This window comes from Cetorhinus maximus, chromosome 18 (assembly GCF_964194155.1).
Source record: "Cetorhinus maximus chromosome 18, sCetMax3.hap1.1, whole genome shotgun sequence".
NCBI classification, from domain to species: Eukaryota; Metazoa; Chordata; class Chondrichthyes; order Lamniformes; family Cetorhinidae; genus Cetorhinus; species Cetorhinus maximus.
Genome location: NC_135896.1, coordinates 12,477,639 through 12,502,782, shown reverse-complemented (window position 1 = coordinate 12,502,782; position 25,144 = coordinate 12,477,639). Strand labels below are relative to the sequence as shown.

Genomic DNA, 25,144 nt, shown 5'->3' with positions numbered 1-25,144 from the left:
CTCTCTGGCTATAAGTATAGTGCTGGAGAACTGTTAACATTGTACTGCAGTTTAAAACATGGAGGGATGGATAGCCCAATTAATTACAGGTCAGTCAGCCTAACTTCAATGATGGGCAAATTATTGGAAAAAAATTCATCATTTAGTGAGGCACAGATAAGGAGAGTCAACTTGAATTTGTTAAGGGAAGGCCCTCTCTGACTAACTTGAATTAATTTTTTGCAAGGTTACAAGAAGGTTGACGAGGATATCAGGTTTGACGCAGTCTATATGGATTTTAGCAACGTTTTTGAAAAGGTGCCACATGGCAGACTGATCAGTAAATTAAAAGCCCATGGGATCCAAGGGAAGCTGGCGTGTTGAATCCAAAATTGGCTCAATGGCAGGAAATGAAGACTAACGGTCGATGGGCGTTTTTATGGCTGGAAGGTTATTTTGAGTGGGGTTCCACAGGGCTCGGTACAGGATCACTTGCTGTTCACTGTATATATCAATGATTTAGACTTAGATGTAAGGGGTATCATTAAGATGTTTGCAAACGAGATGGAAATTGGCAGTGTGATTAATAGTGAGGAAGAAAGCTGTAGACTGCAGGAAGATATCAATGGACTGGTCAGGTGGGCAGAAAGTTGGCAAATGGCATTCAGCCAGGAGAAGTGTGAGGTGATGTGTTTGGGGAGGACAAAGAAGGCAAGGGATAAACAATAAACAGAAGGATCCTGAGAAGTGTGGAGGAGCAGAGGAACTTTGGATTGCATATCCACAAATCCTTTTGTGCAACTCTTCCAATGAAATAACATCTCATGCTTCTGGTAACTGCAAATTTGTTAAGAACATTAGAATACACAGACAATTAAATTCTTGACCTTCTCAAACAAAAATTGACAAAATACAGATATATGGCATACGTAGGGCCAAAAAATGTCAAACATCTGACGGCACTCTTTGGAAACCCGATATAATATTTCAGAAAGGTAGCGACGTTGCTGTCGTAGATGTTACTATTAGGTATGAAGATAACAACAGATCATTAGAGAACACTTAAACTGAGAAGATTAACAAACACAAACATCCTGAGAATCAGATCAGAGTGATGACGGAAGGACAAAACATTAAATTCTTTGCCTTTGTGATCGGAGCTGGAGGCAAATGGTGCAAACATAATGGGCAGAAGTCAGGGGGGTTATGCGGGGGTGGGCGGGAGCGGGCGCGAACCTGATCGGCGTCCCCGATTGGGTCCGTGCCGCTATTTTACGTGGGCCCGCCCAGCGTGATGCACACCCGGAAGCGCTGTGCGCTCCCTGTGCGGGCGGGTGAGGGGATTCCCTGATTCGGGGCCTGCGTTCTCTAGCGCATGCGCGTGCAAACCGTTGGTTAAAGTTTTTAAAAAGCTAAATAAAGGAAAGAAAATATTTTAAGACATGTCCCCTCATGTGACAGTGTCCCATGAGCTGGGACATGTCAAGGAGCATTAATGAGAAACTTTATTTAATTTATAAAAACTTCATGAAACCTCATCCCGCCTGTGGATGAGGTGCCATGAAAAATGCGAAGGCCGCCTGGGCTCTTCGTCTGCCCCCCCACTGCCAAACCTTAAGGTTGAATGGGTGGCTCATTTAACTATTTAAATTAGCTTTTAACAGGCCTTAATAGGCCTTTGACAGTTGCTGAGTTGGCTGCGCACCCGCCGAACTGGAAATCTAAATGACGCGTGGTGACGTCGGGACACACGCCCAATGTCACCGCGCGTCATTTTACGCATCGGCGAGTGGGCCCCGCCCCCGCTCGCCGACCCGAAAATTCTGCCCAATGAGATTTTTACATTTTGATCAGTGTTAAGTCTTTACCAGCCAAACCATTAGGCTCGCAATATTATTAACATTGGAGATTGTACAAATTTTTGCAGACGATTAGTTTTATTCTTCACACCCCATTTTACTTTTCACCTCAATTTTTATATTTACAATGTTTTTATTGTACATTTTAGCAATTTATCTTTTATATTTTAATTCTATTAAAGTTTCTTCTTTTTGTTTTATTTTCAGTTACTCAACATTATCAGATGATGACAGGATTTTATTAACATGGTCACCTGAACGGCTAAATACCCAGTTCCTCCTGATTCACATTCCATGCTGGTGAATTCTGCAGCTCCTGTGTAATTTCCACCTACCCGTTCCCTTTTTATTTCATTTTGGGGAATTTGGCTTTTTAACAATCAAATATGGCAATGTGGACGAGCCACGTTAATACTCAAAATACATATTATTTTTTATTTTTATGTTCATTTATAGCAGGGCAGGTACACAGGTGATCTAGAAGGCAGCCAGGACACTTTTATAAAAGCAAAATACTGCAGATGCTGGAAGTCTGAAATAAAAACAGAAAATGCTGGAAATACACAGCAGGTCAGGCAGCATCTGTGGAGAGAGAAACAGAGTTAACGTTTCAGGTTGATGACCTTACTAACAGCTGAGTTGAGTCTGCCTATTCCTATTGCATGTAAGGCCCCTACATAGTGGTAGGCTTGCCAATGGTGATTAAATGTATTCCTGGAGGTTTCATCATATGACTTGCCATCACCCTCCAGCCATTAGTCGGCCAACACATCCATCCTTGTGACGTACTGCCTTCCTACATCAATAGAACCATAGAACACTACAGCACAGAAAACAGGCCATTCGGCCCTTCTAGTCTGTGCCAAAATATTATTCCGCTATATAATATATATTATCTCCAATCCCATAAGACCTAATTCTGTATAATACGTTACATCCATTGGTTGATGCTTTGACTGTCAGCCAAACAGCCTTTGCCACCCCTCAAAACCATTTTCAATATTTTTATACTTAGTAAAGAGAAACCTTCAAAGAAAATGGCAAAAAAAAAGTCGATCTTTTTTTAATGTCCCAATGATTTTTCTCCAGGGTTGCACACAGCAGTGTCCTGGAGATTGACCTCCAATTCCTGGAGACTCCAGGCCAATCCTGGAGGGTTGGCAACCTGACATAGTGGACTCTTCCACTCCATTAGCCTCAACCTCAGAGGCGACAAGACCAACCAGCCGAGATACCCAAAAGCCTCCTTTTAACGGCTGATAAAGTGAGAATTCTCCGTAGTGTACAGTCAACATGCATTTATAAGCACCTCCAGTTGCCACAGTAATTTGGATTAAATTATGTGGCTGTTGTCAGTGCCAACTCCAGCTTCACACCCCTACTAGCAAAAAGTAGCACAGCCCCTGGGTAGCTATCATTAGAAAAAGGAAGCCAGAGGTTAAAAAATAATTAACCGGATCAATTTTGTGAGAGAAAGTGAGCGGATAAATAAAACGGATAAATTCTCACCATCTTGAATCCTGTTGGCCAGCGCCTCGGCACTGAACCCTGCAAACACAACGGTGTGCACCGCCCCAATGCGGGCACAGGCCAGCATTGATGCCACTGCAATTGGTGAGGCTGGCATGTAGATGACCACCCGATCTCCTTTGCGAACGCCTTGCCTTTTCAGAGTGTTTGCCAGGCGGCAAGTCACCTCCAGGAGCTGCCTGAATGTACAGAATGAAACAGTGAGTGCAGCGCTTCCCAACGACCCGGGAACCACTCAACAGCTTCCCATGGACGTCCAATGCACCTTTACGATCTGAGCCCTCCTGTGACAATCTCACTGAAACACACACTCTACTGCTCATGGCGACCGTATTGAAACAGATAAGATCCTGAGGGGGCTTGGCAGGGTGGATGCTGAAAGGATGTTTCCCCTTGTGGGAGAGACTAGAACTAGGGGGACACAGTTTAAGTATAAAGGGTCTCCCATTTAAGTGGAGGAGAATTTCTTCTCTCAGAGGGTCGTGAGTCTGTGGATCTCTCTTCCCCAGACAGCAGTGGAGGGTCAATGGATACTTTTAAGGCTGAATTAGATAGATTTTGACTAACAAGGGAGTCAAAGGTTATCGGGGGTAGGCAGAATGTGAAGTTGAGGCCACAATCAGGTCAGCCATGATCTTATTGAATGGCAGAGAAGGCTTAAAGAATTAAACGGCCTACTCCTGCTCCTAGTTCGTATGTAAAACATCGCTATGGCTAAAGTGACACTAGCGTTTCTCGTTCCTAAAGCCTAAACAAAAATTTCCTGATTCATTGCCACATTTCTGGCCGGTCAGTGACTTCATTCGGACAGCACTGTTCAACTGTTAAGGAGTCAAGAATTAAATTGCTACAATTATGGTTGGGTGGATAGCACTCTCACCCTAGGGTCAGAAAGCTTGTGGTTCAATTCACACTTCAGTGACTAGGCTGACATTACAGTGCAGTACTGAGTGACTGCTACACTGTTGGAGGTGCTGTCTTCCAGTGGAGATGTTAAACTGAGACCCTGTCTGTTCTCTCAGGTGGACATAAGAGATCCCATTGCATTATTCAGAGGAGCTCTCCCCGATATCCTGGGCACAACTAACGTCACTGAAAAATACAATTTATCTGGTCATTAGCTCTTGCTGTTTGTGGGGTCTTGCTGTGCCCACGTTGTTTGTTGCGTCTCCTACATTACAACAATGACTACACTTCAGAAGTGCTGCATGGTCGTGAATGACGCTACAGAAATAGGAGTCCTTTCTTGTGTCCCCGAGTTTGTCTTCAATCCCAATATCTCCGCACTGTTCCTGACACTGACCTGTAGGTTATCTTCACCTGGGTACCAGGCTCATCTCTCTCCCAGATTAAAGCCACCTTGTCTGGAGACGTGTGGACGTGACGGTCGATGCAGTTCACTGATCAGGGAAAAACAAAAATCGGAAAGGAAAGGTTTAATCAATGTTGGAAGAAGTAGCTGATTGTTTTGCAGATGGCACCAAACAGGAAGGGAAAGTGGATACAACAGAGCAGCTCAGAAAGTACAACATGAGCCAAACGAAGTCTGTAAATGGGAAACTCAAAGGCAGGTGGAATTTAAGTACTGGAGTTCGACAGGAGAAAGGGACAATACACATACTGTATAAATGATGGTGAAACTGCACAGAGCAAAGTTCAAAGAAACCAAGAAGTCATGGTTGACTTAATATTGAAAATTTCCAACCAGTGCAAGTAGTTGCCCTGTGTTTACTGTGGCTACTAAAGGTCAATGTGGCCACACTCCATCGATTAAGCCAAGAAGAACCTTTCACAAAAATGTAGCACGCATGTTTATATAACCACCACAGACTGTAATATGTACGGTTCTGCTATGGTGCACTCTAGCATCACACAACCCAGGAAAGAATTTATTTATTCAGCACCTTGTCGGATCTCCCAAAGCACTTAGTCAATTACTGTGAAGTGCAGTCATTAACGTTATGGACATAACTGAAGTAGCTATTTTGCAAACCGTAAGATGCCGCAAGCAGAAATGAGACGAATGACTAGATCCGAGATAGATAGGTTCTTGATTGGTAAGGGGATCAAAGGTTACGGGGAGAAGGCGAGAGAATGGGGTTTGAGAAACTTATCAGCCATGATTGAATGGCGGAGCAGACTCGATGGGCCGATTGGCCTAATTTCTGCTCCTATGTCTTATGGTCTTATGGTCTATCCGATGAAAGAATGTCAACCTGAAATGTTTTAATTCTGTTCCTCTCACCGTTTCTCTCACTTCTACTATCCAACTTGGACTTCTGCCCAAACCCGGTGGGAATTACAACCCTGCGCTTGGTCAGAATGGGTTTTCCTTTTTCCTAACAGCAGGTTAAATCTGGTGCCAGTTCAAAGGGATCTCTTGGCATGCAGCAACAGCGATGTCAGCAAGCAGGTAAGCAATCAAATTGATGTATTCTCACAATCAGCAAACCAAGAAGTTAAAAGCAATTAATATCCATCACCTTCAATTTTCGGACAGTGAAGTAAACTACTATGGGCCCGATTTTAACTTGTCTGTGAGTTTTAATTGGGTTTTGAGTGAGTTAAATTGGGTCCTATGATTAACATAGCAGTTAAAATAAATTAAACTTAAAAAAATATATACTTTTAAAGTATGTACAATTTTTTTTATCATAGTGGAGAAATTTGACATTCCACAAATGTAAAATTAGCTTTTCCGGGCAATTCAGAGTGTCTAGAAGTAGCTATGAAGTTATTACACTGTGAAAAACCCAGTTACCCCTCAATCATCGAGATGTAAATTTTTCAAGGGCTTTTACCAGCAGGTTGAACAGTACAAGTTCTCATCAATTCAAATGATTGCAAGCTGGGGGTCTCAACAATGCATCCGGTGGAGAAGCGCAGAATCACTGTCAGCAACTCCTGCATCTCCACGTTATTCTGCACATGGGCAGATTCCAGAAGTTGCTCTCAGGTTCGATGAAGTAATGACAGCAAACGCCAACAGTTTGGTCGTCATTAACCACCGCAGAACCCAGGCCAATGAAGCTTCCTGATACGGAAACTAGAGAGAGAGATGGTTTTCGTGGGTTGTCAACATTCATAAAAAGAATGAAAGGCTTGGGAGAAAATCTTTTAAGCAGAGGCTGGTTGGAATGTGGAATCCTCCGCAACAAACCAAAGAAGCAAAGTCTATAATTCCCAGTCCCTAACGATTGGGCACTTACCCTGAGACGGTGGCCCTGTGTTCTAGATTCCCCAGGCAGGGGAAACAATCTCTCAGTGTCTACACTGTCAAGCCCCTTCAGAATCTTGTACGTTTCCATGAGATCCTGCCTCATTCTTCTAAACTTCAGAAGCATGGGCCCAATTTACTCAGCCTCTCATCAGAGGGGCAATCCCCTCATCCCAGGAACCAATCAACTGAATCTTCCCTGTACCACCTCTAATGTAAGTACCAAAAGTGCGCCCAGTACCAGGTGTGGTCTCACCAAAGCCCTGTACAATTGTAGCAAGGCTTCTTTATCCTTGTGCTCCAATCCCCTACAATAAAGGCCAACATGCCATTTGCCTTCCTAATTGCCTGCTGAACCTGCAACGTTAACCTTTGGTCTTCCTTGTACAAGTACAACTGGGCCCCCTTTGAACATCAACAGCAACAAGTTTGAGGTCTTTTAAAAAATACTCTGAAGCTGTTGATAACAAGTTATCACCTCGTTCCCCCATTATCTGCTTGCTTATAGCCAGTGTAGACGGAGCACATCTGACCTTTTGCTCCCAGCGGCTTGTTTGTGTAAAAGAATACAAGAGCCTTGGAGGCAACAGATAAAGATTGAATCCAAAATAAAAGCGAAATACTGTGGATGCTGGAGATCTGAAATAAAAACAGAAACTGCTGGAAAAACTCAGCGTCTGATTAACATCTGGCAGCATCTGTGGAGAGAGAAACGGAATTAACATTTCACGTCCAATATGACGCTTCTTTGGAAGTGATCCAGAAGAGTAAATCAACAGTCCCACTGCATGTGTCTCAAGCTGCTGGTCCAAACAGATGTAAAAACCATTGGAAGCTGCTTTATTGTGTGTGTGAAATTTCACTAGAAATAGCAAGGAGGAAATCTCCTCCACTACCTCTCTGCTAAAGGAAGGGGGGTGTAATTTACAGAAACCTTTCCATGGGAAACTGGAATTACTACTATACTGCACAGGTACCAGTCTTTTAGTAACTGTTACTCCCACTCCTACCTATTCTGGACAGGAGTGTATGTCAGACATGGGATCAGCAGGTTGAATGGAGCATTCTCCCAGTCTCCTGGAATGAATCAATCAGGCCCTCCATCCGCTGCCAGTGATTAGATTCCCGCATTTTCTTAATGGCCACACCTTGATCTGGAGGAAAAGGAGTTTCCGGAGAAGCATCAGCTTGAAGGATAGTGTATTTCTTTTCATACTTTCCCATCTTCTAAGGAAGCTTTATATTGGGACCATCTCCTCTATGAAACCGTTCCTGGGTTCATTCTTGCAATTTTGAAAAAAAAAATAATTCTTTCATGAGATGTGGACATCGCTGGCAAGGCAATATTGGGCAGTGTGTAACACCGGTGCTCCACCACATCACCCCCTCCAATCCCCATGGTTCCAGCCTGGCACTTAGGTTAAAATTACCCTTCAGCTATCTGCCCCAACTACTTGGTGTAAAGAAGTGCAAGGCTGCACAGAAGAAGGAAATTAAGAGAACTGACTGACAATTGTACTTAGAAGTAACACTGCCCGACCCTTCCAACAAGCAGTCCTTTCACACGTTTCATGAGCTGAAAGGCTTCCATTAATTGCTTGCTGTGATTAGGACAGTTAGCTGTTGGAATATTTTACTTTCAATCACTGTTTAGTTTAGGGATGAAGAGCAGGAATGTTAGGCCCAGGCTCCCTTTTCTGCCTACACGCAGAATTAGGGGGAGATGGAGCCATATTGGTAATGTCACTGGACTAGTAATCAAGAGGCTCAGGCTAATGTTTTGGTAACATGGGTTCAAACCCTACCACAGCGGCTGGTGGAATTTAACTTCAATTAATAATTTTGGAATGGAAAACTAGTCTCAGTAATTGTTAAGGTAAAAAATATCATTAATCATCATAAAAACCCGTCTGATTCACTAATGCCCTTTAGGGAAGGAAATCTACCATCCTGGTCTGTTCTACATGTGACTCCAGACCCACAGCAATGGGTTTGAATCTTAACTGCCCTCTGAAATGGCCTAGCAAGCCATTCAGTTCCAGGGCAATTGGGAATGGGCAATAAATGCTGGCCTTGCCATTGACGTCCATATCCCATGAAATAATAAAGAAAAAAAATCCCACTCCAGAGGCTTGAGTATAAAAAATCTAGGCTGTTGTCTGTCAGATGTGATATCAGACCAAGGCCCTGTCTGATCTCCCAAATGAATGTAAAAGACGCTCTTTTGAAGACGAACACGGGAGTTCTCTCTGGTATCTGGGCCAATATTTATCCCTCAATCAACATAACAAAAACAGATTATCTGGCCATTATAGGAGCATAGGGGACAGGCATAGCCATTTAGTTCCTGGCCCCTGTTTCACTATTGAAAGAGATCATGGCTGATCTGTGTCATAAATTCATGTACAAGCCTTTACCACATGTCCCTTAATGTCTTGGGTTAACAAAAAACTATCAATCTAAGATTTAAAATTAACAACTGACTTAGCATTAATTGCCTTTTCAAAAGATGCTTCTAAACTTCTATTTTGTGTGGTGAAGTGTTTCCTAATTTCACTCCTGCAAAGCCACTGGCTCTGATATTTAGACCATGCCCCCTCGTCCCAGATACACCAGTCATTAAAGGTAGGATAGATAGAGAGAAACTAATCAGTTCTCAGTTCTCCTTGCTATCTTGAAAACTTTGATCAAATCACCTCTTAACCTTCTAAGGTCCAGGGAACACAATATCACCTCTCCTTGTAATTTAACCTTTGGAGTCCAAGTATCATTCTGGTAAATCTACACAGCACTTCCTCCAAGGTCAATATAACCTTCCTACAGTGTGGTGCTCACTACCACTCACAGTAACACAAGGTCTGGCCTAATTGAGGCATATATAGCTGAAGCATGACTTGTGGTGGTGTGTTACAGATCACTCAGGAATGCATGCTGTAGTCTGGATGGTGATGGTAGAGGCTCTAATGTTCTTCACATCACATGGCTGGGCAGGGATCTTTCCTGCACTTGCTGCCTGCCATATGCTTTAGAAGGGTTTGCAGGCTGATACTCAATCTGTTTGGCTATGTTAGAAACACACTTTCCTTGGGCATCAACTCCTGGGGCAGGACTTGAACCCAGAGCTTCTGGTTCAGAGGTAGGGACTCTACCCACTGTGCCACAAGACCACCTAATCATCATGTCTACCCCCTTGTATTCTAGTCTTCTAGATATAAAGGACAGCATTCCTTTAGCCTTACTGATTATTTTCTGTCCCCGTCCATGATATTTTATGATCTATGTACATGGATCCCCAAGTCTCTTTGGACCTCCACTATTTCCAGCTTTTCAACATTTAGAAAGTGCTCTGTTCTATCCATTTTAGATCCAAAGTGGATGACTTCACATTTCCTTACATTGAAATCCACAGTTTTGCCCATTCACTTAATCTATTAATATCTCTTCTACACTGCTCACAATGCACTATCCTTGTGTCATCAGCGAACTAGATATGTGGCTTTCTTGCCCATCATCTTAAGTCATTAATGAATATGGTGAATAGTTGAGGCTCCAAAACAGATTCTTGCAGGCAGGGGAGATGGTGGTGTAGTGTCAATGTCAATGACCTAGTAATCCAATCTATTGATCTAGGGACTTAGGTTTAAATCCCACCAGGGCAGCTGGTGGAATTTAAATTCAATCAATAAATCTGGAGTTGAAAGCTAGTCCAGGCAATGGTGACATGAAAAACCCATCAGGCTCACTAATGTCCTTTAGGCAAGGAAATTTGCTGGTCTACCCTACATGTGACTCCAGGTCCACAGCAATGTGCTTGGCTCTGAAATGGCCTAGCAAGTCACTCAGTTCAAGGGCAATTAGGGATGGGCAACAAATGCTGACCTTGTCAATGAATGGACAAAAGAATAATTCTGCCAATTAGAGTACCTGCCAATTATCCCTACTATCTGCCTCCTTCCACTCAGCAATTTCCTAACAGGGTAATGATTTGCCACAGTTCCATGAGCTTCAACTTTAACTAACAGTCTGTGATGAGGGAGTTTATCAAATATAAAATCCATAGACATTGCCCTGTCCACTACTTTAGCCACTTCTTCAAAACATTCAATCAAGTTCATTAGGCATGACCCATCCTTTACAAATCAGCTAAAAATGTTCAGATGTTTCTCCACTCTTTTCTCAATTATAAACTGTAGTAATTTCCTGACAACAGATGTTAGGCTAATTGATCTATAATTCTCTCATTTACCACTCTCACCTTTCTTAAATACTAGAGCGACAAGCACAATTTTCCAATTTAAAGGAATGGTTCCCGAATCAAGAGAAATTTGGCAGTTAGAGCATCTGCAATGTTCTCACCTAATTCCTTTAATACCCTGGGATAGAACCCATCTGGCCCTGGAGACCTGTCACTCTTTAATGTCATTATTTTCCTCATTAGCGTTATTTTGCTTACGTTAATTTTGGTGAGTACCCTTCCTGATTCAATATGTTTCCTTAGGATATCTGGTACGTTGACCTGTTTCCCTACTGTAAATATTGATGCAAAGTAATGATTCGACATGTCCATCATTTCCTTATTTTTCTCATTATCACATTGCTGTTTGTGAGAGATCGCTTTGTGCCAATTGCCTGTCACGTTTCCTACAATGGTGACTACACTTCAAATGTATTTCACTGGCAGTAAAACTCTTTGGATCGTTCTGGCATCATGAAAAACATTACATAAATGTTCACTTTTCTTTCTTTTGACAAAATAAAATACCAGGACTGTGGCATGATGACTGACTCCCCAGTGAATAAGCAGCGAATATAACAGCCCGACCATGTTACATAATACATAAGCCCTTGTATTACTGACCCAATATCTGACAGTCCGTGCCAACTTCAGCTGGGTTACTCATTGGGCGATTACATCCATGGGATAGAGGGCGAAATCAACTAGGTCCCACCTTCCAATTGCTATTCAGTGAGCCCTCCCGGGAGTGTACTCATGTACCGTGAGTGTGGGCATAAGCACCTGTGTATATGTCCGTCTGTGTATTTGCACATGTGTTTGGAGGGAGAAGTGGAAGAGAAAAAAGTGCAGGGGCTCAGGGGTGGAGAGGGGTGGAGTGGGGAGACACAGAGGGGAGAAGAATGGGAGGACAGGAAGTGGGGAGACCAGTGGGGGAGGGGAGGAAAAGGTGAGGGGGGAGAGGAGAGAGGAGGAGGAGAGAGGAAGCAGAGAGGGGAGGAGAGGGGAGTGGAGAAGGGAGGTGCGGAGGAGGAGAAAAAAGAGAGCAATGGGGGAGGAGAGGAAAAAGTGAAAAGGAGCAGAGGAGAGGAGAGGAGGGGAGGAGAGGGGAGGAGGAGGGGGAAGGAGAGGGGAGGAGGAGGGGGAAGGAGAGGGGAGGAGGAGAGGGGAGGAGGAGGGGGAGAGGGAGGAGGAAGGGGAAAGAGAGGGGAAGAGGAGGGGGAGAGGGGAAGAGGAGGGGGAGAGGGGAGGAGGAGGAAGGGGAGGAGGAGAAAGAGGGGTGAGGAGGAGGGTGAGGAGGAGGGAGGAGGTGTGAGGAGGAGAGGAGGGGAGGAGGAGTGGGGAGGAGGAAGAGTGGGGAGGAGGAAGAGTGGAGAGGAGGAGAAGGGAAGGAGGCGGGGAGGAGGAGGAGGGGAGAGGGGGGGAGAGAGGGGAGGAGAGAGGGAAGGGGGGGAGAGGGGAAGGGGGAGAGGGGAGGGGGGAGAGGGGAGGGGGGACAGGGGAGGGGGGACAGGGGAGGGGGGGGAGGAGTGGGAGGGGGAGGAGAGGGGAGGAGTGGGAGGGGGAGGAGAGGGGGAGGAGGGATGAGGAGGGGAGAAGGAGGAAGGAGAAGGGAGGAGGGAAGAGGGGGTGAGGAGAGGAGAGGAGGAGTGGGGAGGAGGGGGAGTGAGGAGGAGGAATGGGGAGGACAGGAGGGGAGGAGGGCCGAGGGAGGAGGGGAGAAGAGCGGGAGAAGAGGGGGAGAGGGGGGAGAAGAGTAGGAGGGGAGGAGTAGGAGTGGTAGGGGAGGGGGAAGGGTGAGGGGGTGAGGGGGAGAGGGGCAAGATGAGGGAAAGCGAGGGGATGAGGGAGAGCGAGGGGATGAGGGAGAGTGAGTAGATGAGGGAGAGTGAGTAGATGAGGGAGAGTGAGTAGATGAGGGAGAGAGAGGGGATGAGGAGGAGAGGGGGCGGATGAGGGGGAGGAGGGGGAGAGGGAGAGGAGAGGGGGAAAGGGGTAGGTGGAGAGGAGGGGAATTGAGAGGAGGGGGATGTAGGGAGTGAGGTGTGGAGGTGGAGGTGGAGGGGAGAGGAGTGTGGATGAGGGGATAGGAGACAGGGATTGACAGCCCAGCCCAGCCACTCACCTGAGACATTGAGCTGCCCCCCTTCGAACCATCGGATCCTGCCCTGGGTCAGGTCGCAGTCGCTCACCGTGTGGAAGGGGGAGATCCAGGCTAACCTCTCCCTGCCCAGGGTGCCCCAGAAGCGCTGGGGGTGTTGCACCGAGAGGTCCCGCAGCCCCGGGTAATCCCGGACCCCGGGGAAAGCCGCCGCCTCCGGCATGTAGCCGGTGACATTAAAATTGGAGCAACTTCTGGCCGAGTGAAACTTTGCAGCAACTCTCAGGTGGAGCTGGGGGACAGAGAGAGCGGATCTCAGCAGCAGGGACATGGTGCAGAGCTACAGGGTGGGGTGGGGGGGTGCTCGGGGATCCGGGGCGGCTCTCTTCACTTCAGCCGGACCTGATCACTGGAGTAGATCCCAGGGAGTGGAGACTGAACTGGGAAACATGCTCTGGGGCTGTGACGAAATGAACATCTCTCTGGGTTTAACTGCAGTAATGTGATCACCGTTTAATAGTCCAACATCTGCAGACCCTGGGTACTCCCAGTGGCACCTAGGGAGAGTGGCACAATTTTAATTATGTTTCTTCCCATTGTTCAAAATCCCATGTAAACCAGTGAACGGTTAATTAGTTATCGTCTCAACCCCGAGTAGAGAAAACTAAGGAGGTTTGTAAGTTATGAAAGGGTTTTGATGGGGTTTTGACTGGCCAGAGGGTCAGTCACCAGAGGATCCAGCTTTAAGATCATTGACAAAAGGACCTGGGGGGTGCTGGGGGGAGGGAGATGAGATTTCTTTGTGGGAGTGAAATGTTCTGATCTGGAATGAGGTGCCTAACAGGGGCACCCCCTCCCCACCCCGGGCACCCCCTCCCCCCCCAACCCCGGAAGAAAATTCAAGGCTAACTTTCAAAAGGGAGTTGGATAAACTTTTGAAGAGGGCGAAAGTTGCAGGGCTACTTATAAAGAGCAGAGGGAGTGGGATGGATTTTTTTTCCCCCAAGAGCTGGCACAGGTATGATGGGCCAAATGGTCTCTGCCTGTGAACCGAGGACACCATACTTTATTTCAATGAGATCGCCCCTGAAAGGAATCTAGGAACTATGACACAGTCCCACACATTCACCCAATTGGCCCAAACTAATCTACTCACTGTTATCAGCTCAGAACTAAAAAATCCTTTTTGATGTCTTCTTTGCAACTCCCATTCTCTGTCACTAAACCCACCAATGGTAGACAAGCTTTTCCACCTGTTCAACTGTATCCCCTCCAACAAGAACCATAACTATATACATATTTATAAATTGTTTCCTTGTCACCTCACCGCATTGTAACACGCCTCCCCTTGAAAGACTACCCATTCTCAGCCCACCGTTCCTTGCCATGCCAGGCTGATCTATCACTACACTATTTGGAAGCTTGGAGATACTGAGGCTCCATTTTCACTTCTTTGTTTGAATCATGCATGTACTCCAGAAATATCAAATCCTACGGCCATCATCTTCCAGTTTACTATTTTTGTTCATTCGCAGGATGTGGGCTTCGCTGGTTGGGCCAGCATTTATTGCCCATCCCTAGTTGCCCTTGAGAAGGTAGCAGTGAGCTTTTTTCTTGACCTGCTGCAGTCAGTGTGGTGTAGGTACACCCACAGTGCTGTTAGGATTTTGACCCAGTGACAGTGAAGGAACAGCGATATATTTCCAAGTCAGGATGGTGAGTGACTTGGAGGGGAACTTCCAGGTAGTGGTGTTCCCATGCATCTGCTGCCCTTGTCCTTCTAGACGGTAGTGGTCATGGGTTTGGAAGGTGCTGTCTAAGGAGCCTGGGTGAATTCCTGCAGTACATCTTGTAGATGGTACACACACTGCTGCTACTGTGCGTCGGTGGTGGAGGGAGTGAATGTTTATGGATGTGGTGCCAATCAAGCAGGCTCCTTTGTCCTGGATGGTGTCAAACTTCTTGAGTGTTGTGGGAGCTGCACTCATCCAGGTAAGTGGGAGTATTCCATCCTGACTTGTGCCTTGTAGATGGTGGACAGGCTTTGGGGAGTCAGGAGCTGGGTTACTCGATGCACGATTCCTGTCCTCTGACCTGCTCTTGTAGCCACAATATTTATATGGCTAGTCCAGTTCAGTTTCTGGTCAATGTTGATAGTGGGGGATGCAATGATGGGAATTCCATTAAACATGTTGGCCAGGGGTCTTGGGAAATAATTATAAAACAGAGTTATCTGATAATTTGTCTCATCTCTTTTTCTGGGAGCTTGCTGTGTGCAAATTGCCTGCTGCATTTCCTACACTACAACAGTGATAAGCCTTCAAAAGTACTTCACTGGCTGTGAATTGCTTTGGGAGATCCTGAGGTCATGAAAGGTGCTATATAACTGCAAGTTATTTCTACTTTTTGTTTGTTAATGTTTTATATGAAGCAGCAAAACCACAGAGTGGTGATCCATCTGCCTGGATGAGTGCAGTTCCAACAACACTCAAGAAGCTTGGCACCATCCAGAACAAAGCAGCCTGCTTGATTGGCACCGCATCCACCACCTTAAACATCCACCCCCTTCACCATCAAAGCACAGTGGCAGCAATATGTACCATGTACAAGATGCACTGCAGGAACTCATCAAGCCCCCCCGCTTAGACAGCACCTTTCAAACCTGCGACTACTACCAAAAGGACAAGGGCAGCAAATGCCTGGGAACACCACCACCTACAAGTTCCCCTCCAAGCCATACACTCTTGGAAATATATCGCCGTTCCTTCCCTGTCACTGGGTCAAAATCCTGGAAGTCCCTCCCTAACAGCACTGTGGGTGTATCCACATCACATGGACTGCAGCGGTTCAAGTAGGCAGCTCACCAGCACCTTCTCAAGAGTAATTAGGGATGAACAATAAATGCTGGCCTAGCCAGCGAAGCCCACATCCTGTGAATGAACAATAAAAAAAAAGCCAAGAGCATGTAAAGGCCCGGAGTGTTTATACTGACATAACCAGGAGAAAGAGAGACAAAAAGAGTTAACGTTTCAAGTCCGGAAGAAGGGTCATATGGACTCGAAACGTTAACTCTTGTTTCTCTCTCCACAGATGCTGCCAGACCTGCTGAGTTTTTCCAGCATTTTCTGTTTTTATTTCAGGCATTCTGAGGCGATGGTTTTTGAACACTGTTTCTGAACAAGGTGTTTGAGGTCAATCCAAGTTGCTTGAAGCCCTTTCACCCTAGTCTAAACTGCTTCAGTCTTCCCAAGCCTGTCAGAGAAAACCTCAGCCCACACCAGCACCAGCTCCCCCCTGCAAACCAAGAGCACTTCTGGCTGTCACAAGCTATTGTTTGAGGCTGTGTCACTTGGTAAGTGATTCCCTGGTGCAGCTGGAGGTAGTTGCAATGCAGCTTGTTCTTCAGAGGGTCGTTAGTCTTTGGAACTCTCTTTTCCAGTGAGCTGGGGAGGCTGAATCATTGAATATACTCAAGGCTGTGTTAGACAGATTTTAATTGATGAGGGAGTCAAGGGTTAAGGGGGAATAGGCAGGAAAGTGCTGTTAAGGCCACAACCAGATCAGCCATGATCTTATTGAATGGCGGAGCAGGCTTGATGGGCCAAATGGTCTACTCCAGCTCCTATTTCTTATGATTTTCTGATCTTAAGATCTTAGTTAGGGAGTTAAAACCAGAGTGAGAGCCATTCAAAGCCTCTCTCACATTTCCCCTACAGACAACTTCAGAGTGACACTGACAAAACCAGTGAAAAGACCCAAGAAATGAAGGATTCGAATTGAGTTAAAGCTTTCTTCTGGAAGGGTAGGCAGCAGGGAAGTGTTTGGTTTTCATCCTCCAGCCATCATGAGGTGGGACAGGCTGGAGGGGCCAGCTGGTCATTTCCTGCCTGTCAATTTCGCATGTTTGTATGTTCCTCATTACACCCATCCATTTCTGAATATTCACATGTAAACGCTGAGGACCCAATTTTAACTCCACGTAAGTGGATGGGGTTTTGAGTGAGGTAAAATCGGAGTACTTGTTGCAATGCTTGGGGAACTGTCTGGGAACAGTCACCCTGTTGCTCAAGGGATTTTCCCCATTTGCAGTGTGGCACAACAGCTTTACATTTACAAACTCATCCCTTAATGTGGTAGCTTGTTACAGCTTTGGAGCTTGCCTGGCAGTGACTGCCGCCTGGTGGAATGTTTAGGAAACTGCAATGTCTGGAATCCGTGTTGGAGTCAAGGAAAGGCTTGCATTTATATCGTGCTTTTTCATGCCCACCGGACATCTCAAAGTGCTTCACAGCCAGTGAAGTGGTTTTGAAGTGTAATCACTGTTGTAGTGTCAGAAATGTGGCAGCCAAGTTATGCACAGCAAGCTCCCACAAACTACAATGTGATGATCTCTTTTTGGGATGTTGATTGAGAGATGAATGTTTGCCAGGACACCAGGGGTAATTCTCCCTACCTACTCTTCTTCCAAATAGTGCCACGGGATCTTTCCTATTCAACCAAGCAGGCCCAAGCAGCCTCAGTTAAACATCTCATGGGAAAAATGGCACCTCTGAAAATACAGCACTCCCTCAGCGCTGCACTGAAGTGTCAGCATTGATTTTTATGCTTACGGCCTGGATAGGGTTCCCAACTGTGATTCAATGTATTCCTGGAGGTTTTATCACATGATTTGCCCCCACACTCAGCCATCCATTGGCCAGCACATCCATCCTTGTGACACACTGCCTTCCTACACCAATTGGAAAGCAAGAAGACTCATTACCTAATTGGATCATGCTTGATTGTCAGCCAAATAGCCTTTTTTTTACTATTGTCAATATTTTTATAGCTGGTAAAGAGAAATCCTCAAAGAAAAACATTTTTGTTAATGTTCGCATTAATTTTCTCCAGAGTTGCCCACAACAGTGTCTTGGAGATTGATCTTCAATTCCTGGAGACTCCAGGCAAATCCTGGAGGGTTGGCAACCCTAGGCCTGGAGAGGGACTTGAACCTAGAACCTTGTGGCAAGTGTGCTATCAATTGAGTCACTCTAGGACATATTCACACAGCCCTCGAATACATAGGGAATGTTGTAGTTTATTGTCAGTGTCACTATGGTCAAATATAAGGCCCATTTCTTCAAAAAGGCAGGCCTTTCTTTCAGTTATGGCTCTGTGGGTAGCACTCTCACATTTGAGTGGGAAGGTTCAAGTCTCTTTCCAGAGACCTGAGCACAATGCTGAGGGAGTGAGGCAAGAGGTGTTGCCCTTCAAATGAAATGTTAAACCAAGGCCCTGGCTGCCCTGTCCAGTCAATGTAAAAGGCCCTGTGGCACTGTTCTTGAAGAAGAGCAGGGGCGTTCTCTCCAGTGTCCCTCAACTGACATTTCCGAACAGCCCATTACCTGACTATTGTTTCATTTCTGTTTGTGGGAGCTTGCTGTGGACAAATTGGCTGCCACAGTTCCTATATTACAAGAGTGACTACACTTCCAAAAATACTTCATTGTAAAGCACTTTGGGATGTCTTGAGGTCATTAAAATACGCGACAGAAAGCAAATCTTCCTTTCTGATTATTCACTTTTGTTATTTGGGCCTCCACAGTTTTCCACTTGTGAGCAGGTGTGAGCAATAATAATTTGCCATTCAGGTGGGCTCTATAACAGGAACAGACCAGATATCAGAAAGTCACATTGAACACTGCACCCTGACTGATAACACTTTCTGCTTTACTGCTTACTCAAGCTATTCACACTGTTGCACTGACCTCTGCATCCCTGACAGCATTTTTGTATTCAAGTTTTTTGGATTGGGCTGATAGACTATTCTTTGACTTCAGGGAGCCAGGGGCCAACAGAGGGACAGCCATATGAAGGTGTTCAGTGCTTCACTGGACCAATGCTAAGAACCTAGTGCTTTTAGCATAGTAAAACAGCCCAAAGTGCTTCACAGCTTCATTATCAACCAGAATTTGAGACCAAACAACAGAAGGAGATTTTAGGCAGAATGTCTAAAAGCTTGGTCAAGGAGGTAGGTGTCTTTATAGAGGAGAGTGTGATAGGGAGGCAAAGAGACTTGGTGAGAGAATTCCAGAGCTTAGGGCCAGGCTGCCCAAGGCATGGCTACCAATGGTAGAGCAATGAAAAGTGTTCCATTTAAGGAGACTAGATGACCTGGAACAGAGGACACAAAAGGAAAAGGCTAAGAATTCACCGTTATTAGAATATGTCAGAGTGTCCCAGCCCTAGTATGCCATCTCAGAGACTGATAGGACATAGCTATGTTCACGGTTCCTCACACAACAAGAACCTCCTTCACCTGCAAACCGCTCCCCCTACCCACCGACTGGAGTGAGGCACTACCTGCCCACATCCAGTAGCTGGTCACAATGCCTGACTCATGGAGGCGCTAGACTAAACCTCTAAATCACCTTATGGCACATGTTGTGTGGATTTATGAGGCACCAGCACGTTCAAGGGCTTTGAAGAGGAAAGGGATGTGGGAGAAGAGACAGTAGTTTGAAATGACAGAGGGGTCTAGGGTTGTTTTTTTGAGGCGTGGGATGATAACAGCAGATTTGAGAGGGGAAATTACCTGAAGAGCAAGAACCATTCACCTAACTGCATATGGTGCAGAGAATGGGAGAGGCTCATGGAGAAAACAACAAGTAACATATCCTCCGCACACCCCTCCCATAATTGCAAGTAACTGAGGACCTAATTAACTGAGGCGGGTGCAAATGAAAGGTCCAATATCTGTGATTTACTGAAGGGTCAAGGAAATTTCAAAGAAAGCTTCCCATATGTAAAGGTGGTGAAATTCCACGTGATCAGATTTTAAATGTAAATTTACATTTTATCTCGACTGCTGAGAGTCTCTGAGACCAGCATTATTAGGTTTTAAACAAAAACAAAAATTGCTGGAAAAACTCAGCAGGTCTGACAGCATCTGTGGAGAGAAAGACAGAGTTAGCGTTTCGTTTCAGAAAGTTAACGTTTCAGAACAAGAAGAGTCATACGGACTGGAAAAGTTAACTCTGTCTTTCTCTCCACAGATGCTGTCAGACCTGCTGAGTTTTTCAGCAATTTTTGTTTTTGTTTCAGATTTCCAGCATCCGCAGTATTTTGCTTTTATAGTAATAGGTTTTAGTCTGGTTAAGTGTAATCTTTTAACATGTCATGTAAGGCAACAGACAGGAGATCAAAGGAAACAAGATAAGTGTTCATCCAACGAAAGAAAGACTTGCACTTCAGTCACGATGTCCCAAAGCGCTAGACAGCCAGTGAGCTGCTTTTGAAATATTGTCACTGTTTTTGTATTATTGTAGTGATCTAATCCATGAGACCCACCCACTTCTCCCTCAACGCAATTCCCAGCAAGCTGCTGAACACCCAACTTCCCTCCCTGCCTCCCATATGAGTTGACATTGTTAATGATTCCCTCTCCTCAAATACTGTCCATCTGTCTTCCAAATCTACTGTCATAACCCCTTCCTCAAAAAACAATCCTTGACCCCCACTCCTCCACTCCTCCCTTGCAACCTCCCTTTACTCTCCAAAGTCCTTGAGCTGAAATTTCCACTAACTAAGTATTGGGAAGCAATTGTCTTTGGTCCCTGTCACAAAATACATTCCTTAGCCAGCAACTCCATCCCTTTCTATTATCTACTTTACACCTCTCAATCTTGTTTAAATAAACTCACAGGCGTTGACAAAACTCCTTCAAGAAAGGTTAGGTTATGACATAATAATGATGTCAATCAAACAAAGATTACACTCCCCTCTGCAGCTGTATAAACATTGTCTGATGAGAGCTAAGCGCATTAGTGATTCTTGGAACTCAGCTATTAATAATGAAGCCATCTGACAACTGTATCCACGGAAGCAGTTAAAATGGATGGAGCCAGCAAGGGCAGGAATGCTGTATGCAGGCTGGCTACCTGCACTCTTATTCCACAGTGGTGAAAATTGCCAGAAATGGGAATGGGGGTGGGAATCCAGGAATCAGGCCCCACCTGCCATTTTACAGGCCTTCCCACTCGGCCTGGCTACACAAAAATCTGGGTCTTAGTGTCTGAACCCACTGAATGAAAGAAAAGACTTGCAATTATAAAGCACCTCTCACAAGCATACAGACATAACAAAGTGCATGTTGCATGCACTGTAGAAAACCTGGCAGCTAATTTTGCACAAACAGCAACATGATAATGATCAGATAATCTATTTTTGTGATCTTGGTTGAAGGATCTATAAACAACAGAGATAAAAACAAAAAACTACTGCGGATGCTGGAAATCCAAAACCAAAACAGAATTACCTGGAAAAACTCAGCAGGTCCGGCAGCATCGGCGGAGAAGAAAAGAGTTGATGTTTCGAGTCCTTATGACCCTTCAGCAGAACAATTCTGTTTTTGTTTTTGTTTTGAAGGATCTATGTTGTTGAGAACACCAGGGAGAACTCCCCTATTCTTCTTCAAAATAGTGCCAATGTCTCATCTAAAAATCGGCATCTCTGGCAGTGCAGCACGCCCTCATTAGGTAAATTGCCTAATCAAAAGATGAGATGCTCAAGACTAACTCTTCTGTCTTTCAATCTTTCCTGACTTTCACCCTACCACAGACCTTCCTTTTCTCCTTTTCCAGTCCACCCCTTGCTCAAAACCTATTACATCTCTAACTTTTCCCAGTTCTGATGAATGGTCACGGACCTGAAACGTTAACTGTTTTTCTCTCTCCACAGATGTGGCCATAACCTACTGTTTTTATTACAGTAACAGAGCAGCTTGGGCACAGTGTGTATGTGGAAGGAGTGGACTCGATGGGCCAAATGGCCATCCTTATTTGATGCTTTCTTATATTCTTATTGCGTCACCATACTGGCATGTTAAAAACACACACACGCACAATGTGAGACTCCATAAGGACAGGGGCGGTGTGGGATTTTACAAGAGCACCAGAAGATCAGAGTCTTCCTTCATGTTGGTGCTGCAAGTAATGCGAAGCGAGCAGCCTAACAGTGGCAGTTATATAGAACTTGTTGTGCTGCATTGATAATCAACAAAATTACACTGCCCTAGAGGTAATGAGTTAATTGCCAGAACAATAGCCACTTGCAAACACCTGGAAAACACGACATCTAAGTTTTTAACTTTTCAGTGAATTCGCATTGCACCGTTTATTTTCCTCATGTGAATGTGATCTTCTGTTTTTTTTTATACAGAAATTCAAACAAGAAACACACAATTTTAGTAACTACAGTTCAATATATTTCAATATTCAGGATACCCCAGCAGAACTTGGGTCACAGTATGTACAATATTTACAAAAGGTTTTACATTCCAAAACTTTTCAGCTCCATTCAGTTAATATCACATCATCACAGAATGCATTCAGAAAACAATGGGATGAGGAAGGGTTGACATATTTTGGAAATTGCAGTGAGCTGAGGGAGGACTTCGGATACCTTAGCAAGCCACCATCCATCAACTTTCCTGTTTGAACAGATGTCCGACGATTTCTTCAGCAGTGGTCCAAACCCCCATGCTCAGCTCTATCTGGTTATGGGTTTGTGGAGATTCGCCCATTTACCCTACAGTCCACTATGGAATCCAGGCAAGAGATAGTCTGTCTGGAATAGATTCAGACCTGGGACACAAGCATAATCAGGCTGACAACCATCAGGCCTCCGATAAAAAGAGAACATCTTTATCTGCCTGTTGTGAAATGCAAGCCCAGTCTTATAGTGGAAGGGCTATGGTCCTTAAACAGGAGTTGCTTTTTAAATTTGCTCTGTCTGGCATGGATCTGAGCCCAAGCTCAATCAAGAGGTCAAAGCAAGGTTGCCTATCATTGACCAAGCTACATTCTTCCAAGAGAGAAAGAGATACTTTTTGTATCACCAATCTGTACTCAGGGGCTATAGGTGAAAGTAAAATGTTCTAGTAAAATGTACCACATTTATACTCAGTGTATACTTTTCCCTTCACCAAAGCAACTCTGATTTTGAGATGTAAAAAGCTATTTCGATCTCAGGGGAAGATTGTCGAGTTTCCACTGTAACTTATAAAATGAGAAGTGTATGGAAATTGACCAGTGATCTATTGACCTGTTCAATAGGGAACATGCCCTCAGATTGCCAACCTGTTGCTAATATTAAATTCTAATAGATTGCCACACTCTTACTTAAGCAACCTGTAGGTATGTGCCCATTTCTTTCAGTGTAGCCCATTCTCCCATCAATTGTCCATTTTAACACATAATAAAAACCTATCTCGGTTTCCCTTCCTTTCTGAATGTGAATGATGGCCATTAGCATTTATCACTAATTAATACTTGTTCACACTCTTTTATTCCTAAAGAGGTTCATTTTATGTCATTTTCGGAAAAAAAGTAAAATTTAAAATGTTATATTTTGAAAGTCTCCAACAACAGTTAAAACCTGAAATAATGAGATTCCACACTTGTAATTATCATTTCAGTGCTTGGCAGTGATTAACATTTAAGTAATGGTACTTAAGAGTGAAGTGGAAAAGATTTAACTTTCTGTGGCGAGTTTAGTTAGTAGCTACTATGTAAATACAGCAGTTTCACACCACTCGATGAATTCAATGGTGAGACAGGCAGCAAAATGCCATTTTGGCGAAACTCACAGCAGCAGATTGACTCCACTTTTAGATATTTGAGTTTACCTGCACATTTGCCCCTCGCCAGGAAGTTGCTGTAGCGTTTGTGTATAAATAATGATGGGAGCCATAAGCCTCACCATTATTTTAACAGCAAAATCTGGCCTATTATTGGTTAAACAATGTGTCTTTAGGTTTAGTTTGCAATGAGATTGAGTTACAGAATTATTGAAGCGTTTCAGCAATTTGGATCCACAAGACACAAACTATGGAGAGAGCCAAAAGAAAGGGAAGCCTTTGATTTGTGTTACACTGTGAGGATGAAGAATGGCTATTGATTGCAGCATTTCCTAAACTGCTGTAAACTTATTCAGGGTCTGTGTAAAGAAGAAAAAGAACTGTAGCCTGTGGACATAATCACTGAGGGTTACTCCCTGCTCAGCCTGATATCACAGGTCACATGTTTTTACACACCAACGCCAGTTACAAGTGTCAGATTGAGAAAATCCCAGCATTTTCGCTTGCATCCTGTTCTGTACCCACATCCTGACCGTTTCCTTATGAACAAACCCAAGACTGATGAACAAGTCACCTAAGGGTTAAAACTTGGTCAATTCCATGCGTATAAACAAAGCAGTGTCCCATCTCATCAAGATCACCCCTTTCATTCAGATTTGGCCAAATAATACATATAAATACAGAATGACTATAGCTCATAATCAGTGAGAGCTGTGGTTCAGCTGATAGCACTCTTACCTCTGGACTGCAAGGTTTGGGGTTCAGGTCCCACTCCAGGGCTTAAGCACATAAGTCAAGTCTAACACTCCAGTGCACCATGAGGGAATGTAGTGTTTTTAGAGGCACCACCTTTTTCAAGAGATGTTAAACTGGGCCCCACCCCCTCCACCCCCCCACCCCTCCACACTCCCATCTGCTTGCTTGGGTGGATGGGTCACCATTTTAAGAAAGACCAGGGGGAGTTATCCTCGGTGTCCTGGTCAATATTTATCCCTCAATCAACATGGCAAAAAAAATTATAATCTGTTCATTATCATATTGCTGTTTATGGGGGTTTGCTGTGTGCCAATTGGCTGCTGCATTGCCTGCGTTACAACAGTGACTACAAATCAAGAGAGGACTTCACTGGTTGCAAAGTGCTCTGAGACGCCCGGTGGTTGTGAAAAATAAATGCAAGTTTTTTTTCGTTGCTCTTAAGGCAGGAGCATCTCTCCCAGCCTCCAGGTGATTAGGACAGGAATACAGACAAGCATCTCTCTCAGGGTTGGTTGTTATCATTCAGTCAGTTATCTGTCAGTGACTGGGCAGAATCAGGCTCCAGTAATAGTGATGTAGTAAGAATGCACATGCATGACGTTGTTGCCTCTCAGCTAGGATGGTGTCCTCCTGCCCCTTTCCACCAGTCCACACTAAAACCTTTGGGCAGAGCCCAGCTGCCCAAGTGCCACAAGAGGAATCGTAACTACCACAAGTTGGGGTGGGAGTTGGGGGGTAGTGGGGGAACCCAACAGCTGTCGTGATCTCACCGGCCCCCTGCCTGGAGAAGCACCAGACTAGGATAAAGATTCAGACCTCACACACTGGTACCAAGAGGAGGCAAAATGGC

At 44.8% G+C, this 25,144-nt stretch overlaps 1 protein-coding gene across 1 annotated transcript in view; it reads right to left on the bottom strand.

Annotated features, from left to right (window-relative positions):
• The window catches only part of LOC144692936 (acetyl-coenzyme A synthetase 2-like, mitochondrial), a 66,027-nt gene extending 52,603 nt beyond the window's left edge, over positions 1–13,424 (bottom strand). The window contains exons 1-3 of the mRNA XM_078562100.1: positions 12,945–13,424; positions 4,672–4,768; positions 3,348–3,547 (exon numbers count right to left, since the gene is read on the bottom strand). Of these exons, the coding sequence (XP_078418226.1) occupies positions 3,348–3,547; positions 4,672–4,768; positions 12,945–13,251 (604 nt within the window). The 5' untranslated portion in view covers positions 13,252–13,424. The remainder of the gene's footprint in view (positions 1–3,347; positions 3,548–4,671; positions 4,769–12,944) is intronic.
• Positions 13,425–25,144: the final 11,720 nt, after the last annotated feature.